At 40.0% G+C, this 21,733-nt stretch overlaps 1 protein-coding gene and 1 long non-coding RNA gene across 2 annotated transcripts in view; both read left to right on the top strand.

Moving 5' to 3' along the window:
* The window catches only part of LOC140245310 (uncharacterized), a 32,320-nt gene extending 23,703 nt beyond the window's left edge, over nt 1–8,617 (top strand). Inside the window, exons 14-15 of the mRNA XM_072324894.1 lie at nt 1,436–1,545; nt 8,411–8,617. Coding sequence (XP_072180995.1) covers nt 1,436–1,545; nt 8,411–8,617 — 317 coding nt within the window. The remainder of the gene's footprint in view (nt 1–1,435; nt 1,546–8,410) is intronic.
* A 2,761-nt stretch (nt 8,618–11,378) lies between these two features.
* Nucleotides 11,379–16,563, top strand: LOC140245311 (uncharacterized). The gene is made up of 4 exons (XR_011902322.1): nt 11,379–12,061; nt 13,578–13,799; nt 14,286–14,604; nt 15,019–16,563. It is a non-coding gene; the product is annotated as an uncharacterized lncRNA (long non-coding RNA).
* The last annotated feature ends 5,170 nt before the right edge of the window (nt 16,564–21,733 follow it).

Genomic DNA, 21,733 nt, shown 5'->3' with positions numbered 1-21,733 from the left:
CTATCCTTAACTAGATTTAATTGGATGAATGGCTTTTGTCTACGAGTGCAGGTATCTGGGGATTTGAGAATTTTTACTTGACTTTTGACCCTTTTATAAGTTATGCATTGAGTATTTTTCAAGGTAAAGAGACAAAAGTGTAATTTCAGTATTGAATGGTAAAATAATAGAATTTTAACCTGGCCTTTGACCCTTGACCTTTTACCCTATGGCTCTAGAATTCCCAGGAGAATTACTGACAGGTAGAACATGCATTTACTGAGTTTTATGATGAGACCTTGAGTCATTTTCGAGATATGGAGGAGGAAGCAGTGAAATTTAGCACTTTCACTTGACCTTTGACCTTATGGCAAGAAACTTCCCAGAGAATCTCTGTTGGGTAATACATGTATACATTAAGTTTCAACACAAAAGCTGCAGGCATTGCATAAATATGAGGGGAAAAATATAGTGAAATTTTAAGGAGTTGATCTTGACCTCTGACCCCCTCCCCGACCTTTTGACCCATGACCCTGAAATTCCCTAGATAATCACTGCCAGTCAGTACAAGTATATACACTAAGTTCCATGAAGATAACTTCAACCATTTGCGAGATATGGAGAGAAAAATGTGATATTTTCACATTTTCACTTGACCTTTGACCTTTGACCTCATGACCCGAAACTCTCTGGAGAATCTTCATTTGGTAGTACATGTAAACACTAAGTTTCAAGAAAATACCTTCAGGCATTGCATAGATATGGGTAAAATAGTGAAATTTTGAGCATTTGACCTTGGCCTTTTTTACCTTTGACCTTGAGCATGTGCACCCAAAAGTTGATAAGGCCAACTTCGCCCACTCATACATATACATGCCAAGTTTCTTTAGGATACCTCAAGCACTTTTTTAGTTATGCTATCCACAAAATTGATTACAGAAGGAAGGACGGACGGACAACCCGAAAACATAATGCCTCCGGCACCACTTCGTGGCGGAGGCATAAGAACTCATTCTAGATGTTGCTGTAGTGTCAGGTTAGTTAGTGACATAATAATGGAAGCAACCCCAGTGGCGATTGTATAAGCATATTAAAGTAAAAGAGAGAAGTTCCAGCTGTCAGAATCAGGCTTAAAGCAAAATAGTAGACTAATAATTCTTCGTTTTTTAACGTTCGTTTTCGTTGTAATTATCTGAATCCGAAATCGGAATTAGAACGCCATAAATACGCAAGATCGAGGTCGTTTTATCAACGTTATGTACACATCAATAGCATGTGCTCGGGCGGACAGTGAACGATGAAATGATGATTAAGTTTAAGCTGTAATCACATAAAAGTATACTATTGTTAGGGTGTAACTGGAAAAGACGAAGAATAAACAGTTAAGCGAAGCAAAAGTGAAAAATTAGTGTTTGATTTCGGCCGTGTTTTTGTTTTTCTTGTTCCTTTGTCAAAGGCTACTTTGCGATCAGAGACCGAGTGAATGGTTCTTGGTTCATCCAAGCTTTGTGTGAAGAACTCATTACGGGAGCCCATCTTTATGATCTCGACACAATAATGACCAAGGTAAAGAGGTCAAATCTGTCATTTCCGGGTCAATCATATCATTGTCACATCCGGTAAGGAGAAGATAAGAGCGTCAGGGTAAATGATGTTGCTATCGCATGTAATGCACTGTGATAACTTCAGAGATCAATGAAATACAAATATTCAGTGTTCATGAGTGCGATGGTTCCGATTATACAACACCTTAGAATAATGTTGAATTGTGATTGGCCAAGATCATGTCATATGACATTCAATAGAAAATACCTATCAAACTCATTGAGAGTGACAACCGTGCATTAGGCCCCTGGCATTGGCCTAATGCACGGATCCCGCCGATGTTATAGAATGGGTAGCGAGAATCCTGCGATCTCATTGGTCGAAAGCTATGTGTTGATTTGTACTGGCCGCACGCTGAGTCACAGTGGTAAACATGTTATTGCGCACTTGCAGCAAGAGTACGCGCACTTGTGACAAAGGTTCGCGCACTAAGCAAGCGTTCGCGCACTCAGTTATGTACGAGACGCCTATTGGCTAAAACAATCATACATCAGTATACAAATGACGCACAGGTCTGAGTGCGTCAGTAGGAATTGTGTGCATAAGGTAACTATGGAATGCTTAACGAGGCCACGAGGCGAAGCCGAGTGGGTTTAGGCTTTAAAGTGAAAACTAAGTTCTGGTAAGGGCCTGAGAACCCGTCTGGCACCATTTCATATTTGCTTGCAATATATCGAAAGAGTCTACAAAGAAACTTACCTGGCTGACGCGGTTTGCCGGAATGATGAGTCGTTTTGGAGTATTTTGAGAAAAGTAATAAAAGTCGGTAGACCGACTTTTATTCCAGAAGGCTCCAGACTAACTCGGTCTCAGGGAAAACTCGACCCTATTTCAGACAATTTACACACAGTTCGTGATCGCCATGTTCATCAGTACTCTATACTACGGGTACCAAACGAGGCCTTGATGAGCAGACAGGAAAGTGCGTGCTAATCCTGTACAAAACAAATGGACAGCGCGCGGTCCTCAAGCCTATATAGCAAAGACAATTGCTATATAGTATACGCACATCACCTCAGTTGCTGAGACGCGCGGTCTTTGAAGTTTTTGATGTTGTTTATCAAGCGTCTTTGATTGTTTTTAGAGGTGCTTGAGAGGCGCACACTAATTTTGCATGCGCGCCAAAGAGGTTTTTGATGCGCGCATTGTAACAACTCGGACCATTACTGCGAGTAGCCAGAACGCTACAATGTAGTTTATACAGGCCGCTCCCATATGCATAGTACAACGCTGTACAATCCAGAGGGACAACCAATACAACTCATCCCGCCGTCAAGCAAAGCGAGGCCGAGTTATCCCCGAGTCCGAGTCTAGCCTGACCCCGTTCGGGTAAGTTCTGAGACTGAACGTTTTTGGTTAATATTTCCCATTTTCGTCGTTACCCATCGAATATCTTGTTATTACAGCGTTATTCCGCACATTTCCTAGGCATACGTTCACATTTTGGAGCAAAATTTGACAACTTTTGCAGGCGTACCAGAACTTTCTTTGGGCTTTAATTCCATAGTTACCGCATGCACACTATATTCCGACTGACGCACGAAAAGACATGGGCGTCATCTGATTTATAGAATGGGTAATTTTATTGTCAAAAACCCATTTTTCTATCGTGTTACCCGATGACAAAATAATTACTGGACGCATTTCCTTTTGGCTTGCCGTAAACGAGCATGCATCAGTTTTTACTGGACGCACGGCCAGCCATGCATCAGTATTTATTATACAACACCTCAGAATGATGTCGAATTGTGATTGGCCAAGAACATGTCACATGACATTCAATAGAAAATACCTATCAAACTCATTGAGAGTGACAGCCATACAATAGGCCCCTGGCATGGGCCTATAGCACGGCTCGAAGGTACTATAGCACGGCTTCGCGGGGGGCTACTAATGCATGGCCGCTCACAGAGTTCTGTGGCTCACACCCGTTAGTAGCAAAGCGCCAGCAAACTACATTGTACAGTGTACGTGCTGGCCGGCTGCGCTGCGCTGCCGGTAAGTCTCACAGACCAGGCGCGGCGGAGTACTGCAACGTTAACGTGTACGCGCAGTTACTTTACCTAGCTAGTTAAGTTGCATGTATCGCGGCCTGTATACACCTAGCGGTACTGCTGTGTTTTTACTTTTGACTCTGATCTGCTACGTGGACCACAGTGATCCCAACATCAAGACTTCATTTCAAGTTGAGAAACCGTAATTTGATTATTTTTCTGTGTTTTTATACGAAATCATTTTCGGAAATAGACAAAGTCTAGACCTACTACTAGATCTACCGACATCTCAGATCGACCTAAACAGTTAGGCCTAAACTCGATCTAACGTTAGCGTAGAATGGGTATAGACCCTGCGGAGTTCGTGATTCCTGTGACTGTGTGGTCGAATCATGACGAGTGTTTGATAGCAGTACACAGGGTGGTTTACAATTCTCTGCCTAATTGTTACATTTATTTTTGGGCCTTCCTGAGTTGGCGGTCACTAATTTTGTATTGTGATTGTGGACAAGGTGTTGTATAAAACGAATAATTTATGATTTTGTTCGTGCATTGGGCACGTAATACCGCACTCGGCGCGAGATTCGCCACTGGTCTATTCAACGCGGCGCTACGCGCCTTGTTGAATAGACCAGTGGCTCATCTCGCGCCTCGTGCGATATTCGTGCCCTATGCACTCACAACTCATAAATTATTCGTATACTGGACGCATGGCCAATCTGAGTGCGCGAACGCTTGCTTAGTGCGCAAACCTTTGTTACAAGTACGCGTACTCTTGCTACAAGTGCGCGATAACATGTTTACCACTGTGACTCAGCGTACGTAGCGTGCGGCCAGTTATAATCAACACATAGCTCTCGACCAATCAGATCGCAGGATTCTCGCTACCTATTCTATAATTTTGATTATACACATCATATATAGAATCCTCTCATCTGATTGGTTAAAAGCGGAGTCATGAAAAAAGCTGTGCCCCATTATTGATTTACTGTGCCCGGCACCGGGGCACAGTAACTCAACTGTGCCCTGTAGATAGGTTTGGAGACAGTCGCGACCCCGAACACATAGATCGCTCATTATGTACGCACCAATGATACGACCGCCGCGCATTCGATCAGCGTGCTGTAAAAGAGACTAGCGGTCACCTTGCCCTGTGGAAATAGGTTTGGAGACAGTCGCAACCCCGTACACTGTACACATAGAGATGATCACTCCTATGTACGCACCAATGATACGACCGCCGCGCTGTCGATCAGCGTTACGAGTGCTGTAAAAGACACTAGAATCTATATTTTCGGTATCTATATTTCGGAATCTATATTTTCGGTATATAAAACAAAAAATGACTGCTTGATATTCGGGGCACAGTTGAAATTATGTAGGCCCTCGGTGATTTGAAAACCATAACCATAATAGTTACGGTTTTCACATCACCTTGGGCCCATAATTTTAACTGTGCCCCTCATAGCAGTCATTATTTGTATACTGATGCACGGTTAACCATGCGTCCAGTAAAAACTGATGCATGGTTTTCGGGCTCTCGTTTATGGCAAGCCAAAAGGAAATGCATCCAGTGAATTTGTCATCGGGTAACACGATAGAAAAATGGGGTTTTGGCAAGAAAATTACCCGTTCTATACGAAATCATTTTCGGAAATAGACAAAGTCTAGACCTACTACTAGATCTACCGACATCTCAGATCGACCTAAACAGTTAGGCCTAAACTCGATCTAACGTTAGCGTAGAATGGGTATAGACCCTGCGGAGTTCGTGATTCCTGTGACTGTGTGGTCGAATCATGACGAGTGTTTGATAGCAGTACACAGGGTGGTTTACAATTCTCTGCCTAATTGTTACATTTATTTTTGGGCCTTCCTGAGTTGGCGGTCACTAATTTTGTATTGTGATTGTGGACAAGGTGTTGTATAAAACGAATAATTTATGATTTTGTTCGTGCATTGGGCACGTAATACCGCACTCGGCGCGAGATTCGCCACTGGTCTATTAACTATGGTAACTATGGAATTTAGCTTAAACCCGCTCGGCTTCGCCTCGTGGGTTAAGCATTCCATAGTTACTTTATATGCACACAATTCCGACTGACGCACTCAGACCTGTACGTCATTTGTATACTAATGCACGGCCGCTCAACTTCACTTGAAAAGCGCCAGCAATTACGTGCTGGCTGCGCAGGTTTTAATATTCACAGGCGCTAGGCCAGGCGCGACGCTGCGCGGCGCAAGGCGGCGGCCGGGTACCACACATTAACATACGTGTGCGCCCAGCTGTGTTACGTACATGTATCTAGCTGCATGTATTACAATACGGCTGTGTTTTTACTTGTGACTTGGATCTGCTATTAAAACACTTATGGACCACAGTGATCTCAAATCAGGCCTTCACTTCAAGTTGAGAAACCGTTATTTGATTTGTTTTATGTGTTTTGATATCAAATCTTAATCTGAAATAGAAATAGTCTAGACCTCTAGTCTCTAACGTGAGAGATCTAATGTCTAACGAAGACTACTGACTACTGACATTTCAGATCGGCCTAGGCCTAACTTTAGAGCGTTCTCTAACAGTTAGATTCACAGTGTAGACTGGAGATTAGACCCTGCAGAGTTTGCTTTGATTCCTGTAGTGGTCGAATCATGGCGAGTGAGATGGTTAGGCCTATTAGAATTCTCGGCCTAATTGTTACATTTATTTTTGGGCCTTCCCGAGTTGCCGGTCATTGGAAATTAGTAGTGTGATATGGACAAGGTGTTGTATAAAACGAATAATTTCGTTCATGCATTGGAGCACGTAATATCGCATTCAGCGCGAGATTCGCCACTGGTCTATTCAACGCGGCACTACGCGCCTTGTTGAATAGACCAGTGGCTTATTATATCGCGCTTCGTGCGATATTCGTGCCCTATGCATTCACAACTCATAAATTATTCGTATAATATTACATGAACGTGTTAGTTTGACCGTTCTATTCGAAGCGGAGTTGAATAGAACGATTAGACTTGCACCGAATGTAATTATAAATACTATAGGCCTACACGATATACACGATATAGGCCTGATGTAGATTCTGAACCAAAATAGATCTAACGTTAAGCCTATCTAGGCGGAAGACTAACAGTTAGGCCTAGTTCTAGGTCTAGACACGTTACCTCGTGCATTCGATAGTATAGTAGAAGCAACAAAGAAATTGGTCCAGGTCTGGATCTCCTACCTCCGAAATCGAGGTCACGTAGAGCCTATAGGCCTACATGACAAATGTCTCCAAGCGACCCAAAGTATATTTGACCACTTTCTTAGTAGGCCTGTTTGCTGCTTCACTATCACTAAACAATGCGCTGAGATCCTCATCAGAGACGAGGACAAAACTCGGGTGAGTAGGGGTAGCCATAATCTAACGTATTTCCGTGTAAAACAGTAGGCCTTTGTATAGCCGTACAGACTTACAACGGCCCTGGTCGATGCGCAGTGCAGTGGGCCTGGGGTGACCGTGGTTGCCGGTTGCGCGCTGACAGCGCAGAAGGTTGCGTGTATGCATCAATGCTAGCTGTATGATACAAAAATTCAGTGTGTCCTCCGATCTATTGCAATGCCGGCTCACTTGAATACCGTTCAATAGTTGACTAATTACACTGCCATTGAGAGTGAGCGTTAGATGGTTGATTCTTCTGAATGTCATGTGACCCAGGCCATTCATCCAATCAGATGGCAATTAAGGAACTATAGGCCTACATGTGTTGTATGAATTAAATCAATCATAAAGCAAATCAAATCTAAGTAGGCCTAAACATAATTATGGATAAGCTAAAGGCTGTAAACCGCAGCAGCTAATTTACGCTGATGTCCGGTAGGTCAGATGCAATGACGTTCACGTTGAATCGTTTTCCAAGCAATCTGAAAACGTGTAGAACGAGGTTCTGAAATATAATATGCGACCCGTCACCAGTTTAACAAGATAGAGTCTTAAATGGTGCGGCTCGAAGAAATGTGGCTCGTCAAACCGCCTGAGGATAAACCAACAAAAACAACAATTTCACTCTGATATTTTAACTGTAGAGGCCAAAGCATGTTGTGAAGCTTCTACAGTGCACTCCCGTTATAACGAAATGCTCGGGACCGGCAGTTTTCTTTCGTTATAACAAAATTTCGTTAAAACCGAACAAAAAAGATATATAACGAAAACAAGGAAGCCACACATATATCAAATTCTGTATGTTGAATACTTGTCATACACTGGAAAGCTACGTGAACAAGAAAACAAGTAGTTATTCATATACAATAACGCAAGTTCCCTTCGGAAACTGTGCGTGACACACCAAGCGAACACACAGTGATGTGACGCGTTTTCCCATGTAGAGACGCTATAAATGCTTGTTCCGCTACGTATTTTCGAAGGCGATCCTCATTTCGTTATAACGGAACACATTTCTTTTGTTTTTCTTTGCCAGTGGCGCTCGGAAAAGACTTCGTTATAACGGAAATTTCGTTATAACCGTGTTCGTTATAAGCGAATTTTGTACCATAGACTTTAATGGCGATAATTTTGGGACCAGAAGTTTTACTTCGTTATAACGAAATTTCGTTATAACCGTGTTCGTTGTAACGGGAGTGCACTGTATATGGTTCGTATATTGCATAGTATAAGTTTTAAGTATCAGCACCGTGATATCTACCAGTCCAATTAACCGTTATCCATGTTTGCGCAACGTGCTGCCCTATATCACACTAGAATACGATCTGACTTGACTGTTTATTATCTAACGTTTGTGATATCTAAAAGGATTTGATTTCGCCGTCTTCTCCTCTGTGATTTTTGTAGGTAGCCAAACGTGTAAAGAAGTTAAAGGGAGAGATCGAATACAACGGGAACAAGCACATCACCTATCAAACACCTCAGGCAATCAAGCAAGGGATTGAGAAGAAAATCTACTTCTTGCCAAAGTACCCACCACTGCAGAGACGCATGGTTGTTGAAAGGAATAACAACGCTGTCGAAAGACAGACAAGTCAAACGAGATTGGTGTAGAGCCTGAGACTGCTCAGAAAGGCCAGATGACTAGTTTTATAATGGCAAATCTCTGTCGTAGATGATATAATATTTCAAAAGGAATTGTGGTCTGAATGATTCCTCATGACTGTGTTGTATGGCTACTTGTTTCTATCAGACGACTTCAAGGTGAAGAATGATGCTTAGCAGTAGCTGTACTTAAGTAAAGAAAAATAACGTCAGGTTATTATAACTTTCAGTGATACATTCAGTCATTTATTTAGAAGTGGTAACCTACGAGACAAATAATATTGCAAAGCTTGCAATATTATTTTCCCATTAGGCACTAGCAAACGAGCAATTCTATAGACTTTAGAATACATCAGATGTGTTTGGCAAATGGAAGACAGATGATATTTTTTTTTTCAAAAATAAGGTGAAGTAATATTCTATTTGCATAGCTTCTCTCATAAAATGACTTCCTTCCACCGAATTTTCCTTTCATTATTTCTTTAACTCAATAACGAATATTGAAATTGTATTTGACGTGGAAAATGCACCTATTCATTTATTTCTTCTATATATAAATGCATCATCAGACACAAGGAATTGTAGCATTTTATAGAATTACTTACTTTCACAGGGCACTCTTTTGTGTTACCGAACAAAATAAGATGCATAAAAAGGGATAGGCGGTGTCAAATTTTGTTGCGTGTTGAATGTATAACCATACTCAAATCTGCAGTGTGCTGAAATAATACTGGAGTTATACAAGCTAGGGCATGTCCCCCTGCAAATTATTTTACTGTACGTAATATACGTCACTGCATTCACTTTGATTGATTGCATTCTGAGGACAAAACATAGAAGGAAGAGTGATTATCAAGCATAATTTTTTTTTTTAAGTCATAATCATGTACCAAAACTGGGGTACAAATCGTTGCGAAATTCGACGTCACATGGTTTCACTGAATGACCTCACAATGTTTTGGTGCTACTGTCACAGGCCGTTATTATTGTGTACAGCAGTTATGTACATCAGTAATCATACATCTTGTTGATCGCTAGGCCATGTGATATTTTTTTGATTCTTCAAAAACATATCTCTAACAATTCATTTGGGAAGAAAAATTGTCATGTAATAAATCGAATGCAATGTGATATCCCTGTTTCGAGGCAATTTTTTGGAAAACAACTCTACCTTGAGGCCCCGGCAATATCCAGCCTAAGCGCTCACGATGATGGTTTCTTGCATTCATTATCTTTGTCATTTTACTTGAAAATACTTCTCATATTCTTATCTTATTTACATTTGTGTATATTTCTATTATAATAATGATACCAATGTTTAGGTTTTTGAACTTGCTGAGTTTTGTTCTCCTTTGCAGTATTGCATTTGTCATTGCTTGCATACTTGAATTTTGGCTTTTAATTTGTATTTGTTTCAATGCAGAAACAAACCAAACCCAACCAAAACCTTAGGTTATTGCTATTCCCAAGCAACGAACCAATCGCAAACGTTATTGGGTACTACTTCACTCGTTTCTCCCCTACCTCGACTTTAAAGCCCATCAATATTATTTTGTTATACAATTCGCACCGAACATAATTATCTACGACACACAAATTACATTGCGTCTTGAAACATGGCTTGTATTTTCCAGTTATGTTTAAAGGCTTATCATCTCAGCCTCGTTCTCATCCAGGCAAAAATGTTACTATGAAAATATAGCTGGACGATGTTAGCCCCCTTTCTAGTTCCAAAGCGCCATGAATAGACATAATGATAGCGACAGCGATGTATGTAAATAGACATTTCAGATGCATCAGAAGTTTTGTACCAAACTAATAAAGTAAACTGCAAGGAGAATCAAATGAGTTCTTTTAGCATGTTTAGAGTGATTTAGAATATCGTCGGTCGCATTACGAACCGGCGAATGTTCGAATTTTGGTCGATTTTTCAAATTTCACTTTTTTCCATTTTTTGAATGTCCATACCAAACTCTATCTATCCCCAAAATATCAAATCGCAAAATTCACGAAAACGCGTATTTTTGGTAATGACGAATTTTCAAAATGTCCAAATGCTGCAATTTGTGACATTACGAACCGGCAAATGTTCGTATTCGCCGGTTCGTAAAATCCCTGTTCAGACGGTAACACACGTGAGGTATGTGGGGCGAATCGAGGAGCTTGCGAGGCCGCGAGCGAGGGCTCGTCAACACCATCAGTCCCATGCACTCGGAATTGTGCTGGTATGTAACTACTAGGTGCATTTTGTTGCTCATTTGTTATTTAATCTTCTGTTTAAAATGAAAAGTAATGATAATCGGGGCAGGTTAATGTGTAATCATAAAATATTACATCAGAGAAGTAGAATTGCTCGACAATATCATGTAAAAGTAGCTTGCCTGTGTATTTCATTTCCTTTTAGATCCTACACCTAGACACCACAGGGGTCCTTGATTATTCTTGGTCAGAGATAAAGCAATCCTCCTATACAACCCTGATGCTTTTTTTTTAACTAAAGCATAGTAGAATCTATAAACTGAAAAAAAATATCGTGTAGCAAGTGCAAATACCAAGGTAGAACTGTAAATAGGCCCTAAGTAATGAATTATTATCATTGTTTTCAATAAAGATGCATATGTTGTCGCATTTAAAAAAAAAATAGTATTGAGGCCCTAAGTAAGAATGAGATTGCATGATGAGACTGTTTAGCGTTTATAGTGTTAAGTGTTATAGTTACATAGCTTCCTTAAGCATGCAAGAAAAGCTACTCTGGCCTTTACTGTCTAACTATAAATCCATAAAATCATAAACAGTAAATTTATAGGCTCTAGATCGAGGATATTTTCACCGGTACGGTACTGGTACCTATTTTGATTACCGGTACAGATATCGATGAACTTTCAGAAAAATTAAACGAAGTTGATTTAATACCGGTACCGGTACTCACAGTTTTTTTAACACTCATGTACAAGTATAAGCCTATATCCAGGGATTTTTATTCTATGTACGTTATCCTATTTGTGCCCTGATAACACAGACATGATTTTCCTTATTTATATCTTGGGGATAATTCTAGGAGCAGCAGGCCACACTACAAGCAGGAGCCGGTCCCCACAAACAAAGGCAGCACCGCTATCATTACAACTGTAGCAGCTAGCATCCAAGGAACATCAGCAGCACCTCTCGGCGCAGCAGCAGCATTAGCAGAGCCTGTAAAGTGCAACTGTAGCAGCTGAACTTCTCCATACAATTGTAGTCGGGAAGCCTCTACATACTACAGTAGCTAGGCCTACCGACAGTACTATTGCAACAGAGCGTCTACGTATGCCACCGTAAAACTCTACTTGTAGCAGCATGATCCTAACTTACAACTGTAGCAGCTGAGCCTTTCAGACTGTAGCAGCAGACCCTCTACGTACAACCGCAGAGAGTAGTGGTGATGAGGATGTTTTTCCTTCTGCCTATATAATGGTAAGTTTGATTCATAACAAGTGATTATGGTACCGGTACTTGTGGACAATAAAGTGTACCGGGAACGAGGTACACGTGTATTCACAAACATTTCTCTGTTTACATAATATGTAGGTGAATGGAATAGGCCATTTATTACTTTCAGTGGAACAGATGATTGGACAATAACCATGTCATTTGACAGAAATCACTGTTTTGATATCTGGAATGTAATGTACCTTTACTGTAATGTTGATCTTTGCAACTGATTGACAAATTGCCCCACATCGACGTAAATAAGCACTGAATTGATCAGTGTTTTAGTAGTAGCCATGATAAAAAATCATGGGCGTACATACTCCAGCAGGATTCGAACCTACGACCTCCTGATCACCGGACAGGCGTCATCTCCACTAGACCACCGAGCTATCGCCCGACAGCAAGTGTTGGTTCTAATCCGTATAGCATGCAGCGGGTACTGCTTTGTTATTCAAATTCATGAAATTCTTCCGTCGAGATGTTTTCATTGCAACTGATTGACAAATTGCCCCACATCGACGTAAACAAGCACTGAATTGATCAGTGTTTTAGTAGTAGCCATGATAAAAAATCATGGGCGTACATACTCGAGCAGGATTCGAACCTACGACCTCGTGATCACCGGACAGGCGTCATCTCCACTAGACCACCGAGCTATCGCCCGACAGCAAGTGTTGGTTCTAATCCTTATAGCATGCAGCGGGTACTGCTTTGTTATTCAAATTCATGAAATTCTTCCGTCGAGATGTTTTCATTGCAACTGATTGACAAATTTATTTACGTCGATGTGGGGCAATTTGTCAATCAGTTGCAATGAAAACATCTCGACGGAAGAATTTCATGAATTTAATGAATCTAATTCTACTGTCAAGTATCTTATGTAGATATTAACCTGGTGAGGACAGGCTGATGTTGATATCACAAGCTCTTCCCTTGACACCTGCTTGAGCATACTTGGGCAAGTTTCTAATGGCCTTACTGTAATTATTTCATACATGTATATCAATGTTGACTGCTACTCAATGTAGTAAAAGAGAAAAAAAAGCAAGCACTTCTGTGTATAAGATTGTTAGGTTTTTATGTGAAAGACATCACATTTCTAATCAAAGAATGTGTAGCAGTTATCATTACCGGTATTTACCTTTGCCAACCCCAAGATGTAAGAGCTCGACCGATAGCACCTGAATTACTATGCTCTTCAGAGAGCAGCAGACTTTGATGACAAATTGCATTTCAAATAGGTATGCTGGCTGTAGCTATTTTCATTTTGTCTCACAAAATGCGTAGTTGATTGCCTGTAAAGAATTTCCTTATGTTATTTGTTTTTTTCTTCTGAAATTGTGCTTTAGCTCTAAGAAATACAGCTTCTTCACATTTTTCAAACTAGCAGGTACTTGTAATGTTTTATCACATAGTGTATGAAAAAACTGTCAAATTTCTCACTGAAATTGTCCATACAATTTTTTTTTTTTGTGTGTGTGTTTTTGAACCACCGTAGGCATAGATGTTCTTGTCAAGTGGAAGAGGGATGGTTCTATGACTCCTGTCAGCTCAAGTGGCCTCTATCATGCTCAACGGACCAAACCGAAGCAAGGTTCCTGCGTACGTATGAGAAGTGAAAATGGCTGGTGGAAAGGGAGGGTGCTTCAAGTCTTCAACATGCCCAGCATGGATGGACGTCGGATGTCAGATGACGAGGGCATTCCTCTTTCTGCCTGAGGTAATTTGAACACATAGTTACTGATTTGTTCTACATCAATAAGTTTATCGAGATATATTATGTCTTTTTCATTTTAAAATATGTAGAGATTTTTATGCATAGTATCATGTAGGTACCATGTACTTTCATTGCATTACCATTTCAATATAAATGTTCAATTCTGTGTAATGAATAAAACGAATGTTGTAATTATATTGCAGTTTGTAATGACTGCAGGATGCTGAAGACTGTTAGCTTTCCACTTCCTTTCTTTAAAAGTCTGATATTGATTATTACTTACAATGTATTATGTCAACGTCTCTTCTCAGTCCCAAAACAAAATCAATTACTGATAATTTGCTTTATGTGCATGTAATACACTGTAGATTCTAGTGTCCATGATAGATGTTTGCAAGTACATGTATATCTAGTATAAAATCTTGTTGATTCTACCCTCAGGATGGTCACATAATTTATTCATTGTTGCATTGCTTAAAACTTCCCCAGCAGTACCATTACTTGCGACAGCAGTAGCAGAGCCTCAACGTCGATTTGTAACAGCTGAATCCCCAGAAACATCAGCAGCAGCACCGCTTGAAGCAGCAGCAGCAGCAGCAGCGGAGCCTCCACTTACAACTGTAGCAACTGAGCCTTTACTTACCACTGTAGCAGCAGAGCCTCTACTTGCAACTTTAGCATCTGCACTTCCAGGAACATCAGCAACACTGCTAGAAGCAGCAGCAGCAACAGAAGCAGAACCTCTACAAACAACTGTGGTGTCCGCATTCTAAGAAACAGCGCAGCAATGTTACCTTTGAAACTGAAGGTAATTCAACTGGAGTTGAGAAGATCAGGGCATTGTATAACTGCTGTTTGTATTTCTTGTATTATCTGTCTGTGTGATGTAAATTCCTAAAAAAACAATTATGAGCCAAATTTTAATTTTCCAATAACAAATGTAAAATAATCGAAACATGTGATAAATACTTTGATTATCTTTTTTTTTCTTTTATCCTTCACTCTTGTAAAAAAAAAAAAAAAAAAGTTTGTGGCAGGCAACCTGTAAAACTTAAAGAAAATAGTTTGTCTTCTGCAAACAATAGTTTAAAAAAACAGTAAATGAAGTAACCAGACTTGGCAGTTTCATCAAATTATGTATTTGTTTTCCTTGCATTAGGTGTACCTGATTTCAATTTGAAAGCACACTAAGTCCTCCACTCCTTTAATTTTCTTATTTCAGATTACAAAGAATACTGAACCTTGCTGGATGATGGAAAACTGTTAAATCTCGAGAAAGCAATGTCCCTGTCAGACATTGAAGAACCGATTTTGATGGTAACCGGACACAGGAAAGCAATAGAAAATGTTTGTGAAGTGTAATGGAAGTACAGCATATTCATATGCCGTATGTATTTTATACTGCCCTCTATCTAGTCTTGTGGGTATACATCTGGTTGTATTTACATTATTATATCTAGTGCACTAACTGTTGACCAACTTTCCTAAAATAAAGATCATTTAGGCAAACTACATGTTTCTTGTAAGGAAAAGAAAGGGAATTATTGGTGAATTTCTTGCTCATAATGCCTTGTACAAATATAGACTTGATGCATGATCAAGTTTGTAATACTTTCTGGTAATTGTTTTATCTTCAGTGTTACATATTTTCTACATGCTTTCAATAATTTCAACACAGTTTCACATAAATTGACCAATTTTGATCACTTCGGGAGGACCTTATTCAAATATAAAAGAAACAATAGAAATAAAGTGTAGTGTTCCAGTATGTATTCCATTTATTGTCTCTTCATTGCAAATTTGGAAACTACTGCCATTCAGGCTTTTGAGGGAGTGGAAGATAGATATCAGTGCAAAGCCAGAAGATTTTCACATGGAAGAATCTATAGGTACTGATATCAGTTCTATTCCTGATAGATCTTCAGTTGTCATGAAAAAAATCATGGAATCTAAAACAGAATTGTCAAAGAAAAGCTGAACAGTGGGGAAGCCTACAAAAAGTCAGAAATATTTGTAGATGGTAGAACACATTTTAACCATCAAAGATGAGATTCAACACGTAACCATAATTCTTTCGGCTATGATTGCCTCAGTGAAAATGACAGAATGTCTATCACACAATATTATCATGCCTTGAAAATTCTGGTCCCAGAAAGAGAATGGGTAGCCAGACATGTTATTAACACTTTGTCATGTTGTCCCCCATCCCCATAAGGACAGCAAAAAGAGACAAATGACGTACACTACTCTTCTCCCATCAGTCCAGTAGTTGGCAGACTGTTAAAGTTTGTAGACTCATGTTTATAAACATATTGGGTATCACTTTCATTAATTCAACCCTGGGCAAAACTACCTTGTGAAGTGTGAGGAGAATGGTACACTTGATCATGTTATTGCACTATTTGTGACTAACATGCGTACTACTGTAATACATTTGTGAAGTCGAAGAAATGCAGAACTTCTCACCAACTTACAGGTCAGATTGCCTCGTGAAGTGTTGGGAGAATTTTGTATTTTGTACATGTTATTGCACCACTTTTATAGTGGTCAGAACACAATTCTGAAATGCAACAAAGGCCTAACTTCTCATCAATTTCCAAGTGAGATTACATTGTGAAGTATCATGGAGAATGTCACATTTATTTTGTATTAATTGTAATATAATGTATTGTAATAACAGTGTACAATGTAATTATTGTGAGCTGTCGAAAATGCAAAAAAAAAAAAGAAATCACTAATTTACAGGTTATATCTGGAAGTTTGAGGAGAATGCTTTTTTTTTGTTGTTGTTGTTGTAGTTACTGTATGTAATTATGAACACACATGTGGTATGGTGCATTTTGAATTAATAAAATGCAGAATTTTTCACGAACTTGGGGACTGGTGAATAGAAAACAAAAGAAAAGAACAAGAGAATAGAAAAAAAGAGGAGTTAGAGAGACACAGATACACGTGTAATTGGGAGAATGAGGTGATTATGACTGCTTTGTAAGAGGGTATGTGTGTGTGTGTTCGAGTGTGTGTACTGGTATGTGCGTGTATAGTGTGTGTTTTTGTATGTTTGTGTTTACATGGGTGTAATTATATTCTCTCAATACTGATAATGAATTTACACTTTTTTACAGACAGTGACTACCAGGCACACTTTTAGTACTCATCTAGTAATCAATAAAAACCCATTGCACAGTTTGATAACATTACTGGCATCAACAATTAATGTGTAAAGAAAGTAGGTTGTGTGTGTGGGTTCAAGTGTGTTTACTGGTTTTGGTATGTGCGTGTATAGTGTGTGTTTGTGTATGTTTGTGTTTGTATGGGTGTAATTATATTCTCTCAATACTGATACTGGCAATGAATTTAACACTTTATTTATAGATAGTGACAGGGCTGCCAACATTTGAAACTAGTAGAGAGTGAGACCCCCATAGGCCAATGCTATGATTTAGGAGGCAAAATGAGTGAGATCAATAGAAATGCATGCAAATGAAATAAAGTTTTAGAGTGAGAAAGGACCAAAATGAGTGAGTCTCACTCTCAGTGACGGTGAGAGTTGGCAGCCCTGTAGTGACTACCAGGCACACTTTAGAACGGTACTCATCCAATCAAAAACCCATTGCACAGTTTGATAACATTACTCGCATCAACAATTAATGTGTAAAAGTACAGGTAGGTTGTATAGTTTGAGAAAATAACTGTGGTGTTTGTTACACTTTCCTAATATCCATGATTATGATACAACTAACATGAATGAACATGAATTTGAACATGAATGAATCACAATCCCACTGTAGAGCGGCGAATGTATACATTACACTGTGCGCGTACCACCTAAGCGTGTGGAATGTGTTATGATACGCGCCATTTTATGTTACATTCGCCGGTTCGTGATGCGCACTCGCTGAAGTCCACACGTATTGAGCATGGGCTTTACGAACCGGCAAATGTATACATTTGCCGGTTCGTAATGCCCGCTCTTTAGTACACGATCTACGTAAAACGCTGAAATGGGGGGTTTTACGAACCGGCAAACGTACTTTGCATCACTACCACAGAGCCCCAGGTGCGGCTACAAAGTAATATTTAGTATCAAACAAAGCAGAAAATTCCGCTTTCATCACTCTCTTAATATTATCATCAATGTGTGGTTATAAGACACGTTTTTACACGTTTAAAGAAGTCCCGATTATTTAAACGCGATTATCTCGTAATCGTGTTTTCGCGCAAATTCGAACATTCGCCGGTTCGTAATGCGACCGACGATATGATTGCCTGGTGAATACTTTTGATATGTAGAATCATCCTCAAAAATGAAATGATACTATACGTATCTTTAAAACCTGATCTATACATGTATCACCGTTGCCGATTATGAATTTGGAATATATATAAATAATCTGTGACGAAGCCGGGGGGGGGGGAGGATCATTTTTCTTTTCATTGTTAGGCCTAGTTATGAGGGTGGGCTTGAACAGATCTATCATGTCTGAAGGAAAGTCATGACCAGAAGAAAGAAGTTAAAAAAAGATATCTTAATGAAATGCTGCTTATGTGGTATACAGCCATTCAATATCTTATCTTATATATCAAAATACATTCACATTGTATTGCATGATACTTAAAGGGATTGTATCATATTGGCGGAAATGAGAATTGGACTTTTAACTTTTTGTGAGATACCAAGAAACCACTTATGAAATAGTACAGAGCATACCATTTTAGGAGGAATTCAAAGTCTATTAGATGAAAATCGGTTTCGGAATTGCTGACACACCCCGCTGGGTCCCGCTTTTTTATTAGGAATGCTCTTTTTTGATATCTCAGCCATTTTAAAGCCGATTTTCATCAAATAAACTTTGAATCTCTCTGAGAAGGCAAGGCATTGCAGGCTCAAGGAACTCCCCTGACCAGAGAGTAGTGGTTTGCGAAAGAGGACGAAGAACGTGGGTATCAGTATAGCATAACCAACTTCGGACTTTAAAGTGAAACCATAGACCTACGAGTACACAGTGACATCAGTCAATGTTATCTGACCCTACAGGTCGAATGGCTACATCATTGCGTTCCATAGATAAAGTCCCAGCAAGGACCTCAACGTCTAGATTCTCTAAACCAAAAACCCTCGAAATCGAAATGGAAGACATGTTTATCACGGGAAAAGGTGAGACAAGTTTCAGGAACAACTTATACGGGGGAAGTAAGAGCCATCAGCTTGGTGAGCTGACTGGGATATGGGAATCACATTACAGCGTGAGGCATGTGCTTTCAGGACACGCATTATTTTCCCTGATTGCACCACTATCAACGGTAATACGGACAGCATGATTATTATAAAAAGCATCGAATAGGGGATTGACATAATTATACTGGAACACGGAGAGTGGGGGGGGGGGTGTTTCCCATTGTCTAGACAAGACTGGGTACCTGGGTCAACCTGAGAGTCCTAGGGATCAATAGTTGTGTGTGTGTGTGTGTGTGTGTGTGTGTGTTTTCTTTGCGAGCACCTCATCACTATTAACAATCTTTTTATGTAATTTGGCGGGCTTTATCCATGTAGGGCTACTGCCTATCAGATTCTAGGAGATACAGGGAGATAGACTGAGAAAGTAGCTGCTACGGCGACCAGCCTGACGGCAGAGGGGGCATGACTGAGAAGGTTTGGCACGTGGTCGCCTTTGATACCGTGGTTACGTTGGGCTCGCCTAGGAGTGGTCCGATTACGACTGCATGGGGGAAAGGTAGCAATACGCATAACTATAGAACACTCAACTGACTGTAGGAGACTGGTAAGGGCTTGAACAATCTCAGGCTGAGATAAACAAGGGTGACCGGAGAGCTATGGCATATGGCTATGGCAATTGTAACAATTCAAACCAATCCAAGAGTATGAAATTTTCAATAGATGGAGTGAGTTCTTTATCTTCCCTACACTGCGTGGTGAGTGATACCCACATCTGAGGTTTGTGGGTTATCACTACAAGTATCCTTAGATATATGTTTTTATTATCAGTTTCTAACTTGATGTCAGAAAAAAAAAAAACCCTCAGTGAAATGAACACCTGCTGACAGAAAGCCATAATGAAGGCCAATTGTTGACTAATCAATGTCACTGGGCGAGGAAGAATTGCGCACTATGCAGTTACTAGCTGCAATCATAGGACTGAGTATACATAACCCGGTCGTTGTATAAATCGCGACAGGTGTTTCGCACGGCTGTCTGGTCGGGCTATCATAGGACAGAAACTGGCAATCTGACCTATTGTGAGATCGATTATGCTCGATCTTACGATAGGCCAGATTGTTGAGCCGTTTTGCGAGACTCGAGAAAAAAAATAGATTAGGATTTGCCTTCGTCTTTTTGGACCATGTCACCGACTCACCTTGAAAAAGTGCAAAATGGGGGTCTACGTTGAGAGAAAACAGGATTCCGTGTCCAACTCTCAAACGAAGTGATAGTCTCTAGCCTACCCAAGCACCATTGTTTGGGTACGTTGGGCATAGCACACGCCATTTTGGGGGTGTTGGACTGCACACGGGGTCATCCCACGAGACCGACACCCACAAGTCGTACGGTCCATGAGACCGACATAAAAAATAGGTCCATGAGTCATACAGCCCATGAGTTCGACACTATGCACAAAAGGCTCACGAGACCGACACTGCACAATAAAGGCTCACGAGACCGACAGTACGCAAAAGAGGCTCATGAGACCGACACTAGGCAAAGAAAGCCCACGAGATCGACACTAGGCAAAGAAAACTCACGAGACCGACAGGATGAACAGCGCCATTTACATGTCAATTACAAATATGTACCTGTACATGGTGTTCCATGAAGGGGAAAATTACATACTGGCGGGTGCAACTTCGTCACGCTATGGAGCGAGAGATTGTAACTAATTGAACAGCACCATCTACATATCAACGACATCAAGTATGTATTTCTACACGTGTGGCTTTTAGGGGGCGGTTCTGTTACGCTACGGGGAGCGACATTGTTATCAATTTTTCTTTTAAAAAAGATAAATTGTCCAGTTCATAGGACCCCACCCCCCAGAAAAAAGAAAAGAAAGAAATGTATGAAAAAATGATAGAGGACAAGAACGAATTGTATGGATTAATTTCAGATACTATTGTATCTGAAATTTCTAGCTAGACGGTGGACAGGGTGTAATTTTTTCACCCTTTTTTTTTTCTCGCTTCACCAGTTAAGTAGGCCTTATTAGATTTACTATCCGCCTGCTTATACCCGCCTGCTTAGAGTTCAATGGGTAATTTTCTCTGTAAGTATAATGTATGACATTCAACGGATAAAAACGTTTTGTATCGCAGCATTCACCTCGATTTGTGGCTTGTGTTTGTAAAAATCATTCTCCCCAAAACGGTACTTTTTTTCATGAAATAGAAAAGCTGTTTTCATGGAAGCATCTACTTTTTCCGAATCCTTAACGCTACCATAGTAGACAATTACATTATTTTCTGTGAATTTATGCTATAGAATCAACACCTTTGCAGAATAACTGATGACTATACCCCTCCATATCATGTAAAACAGGTGTGCACTGCAAGATGGAAAATTTTGTGAAATATTTTCATGTTAACTTCATTTCATACCTTGGTATTTTTCTAGTTGGTTGATCTGAATGCCCACATCATCTTATTTCATTTTTTTTTTCCCCAAGTAGGTGTATACCGGAATGCGTTTTGCGGAAAGGGAAACGAGGGTGTTTTAGCATTTTCGAAAATAACGTTGAAACATCTTATGCACTTTTACTGAATTTTGTTTATTTTTTCACAAACAGTCACACACTCAAACACAGTTAAAGATCTTGAGCAGCAATTATTTTCCATCTCTCATATCTTCCTTATGCCATTATATGGAAACCCTATACAACAGATTGGTCTAAATGTGGCGATGTTCATCCTGTCTAAGTAGGTGT

The sequence above is a fragment of the Diadema setosum genome, chromosome 22 (assembly GCF_964275005.1).
Source record: "Diadema setosum chromosome 22, eeDiaSeto1, whole genome shotgun sequence".
NCBI lineage: Eukaryota > Metazoa > Echinodermata > Echinoidea > Diadematoida > Diadematidae > Diadema > Diadema setosum.
This window is presented reverse-complemented; position numbering and strand designations above follow the sequence as displayed.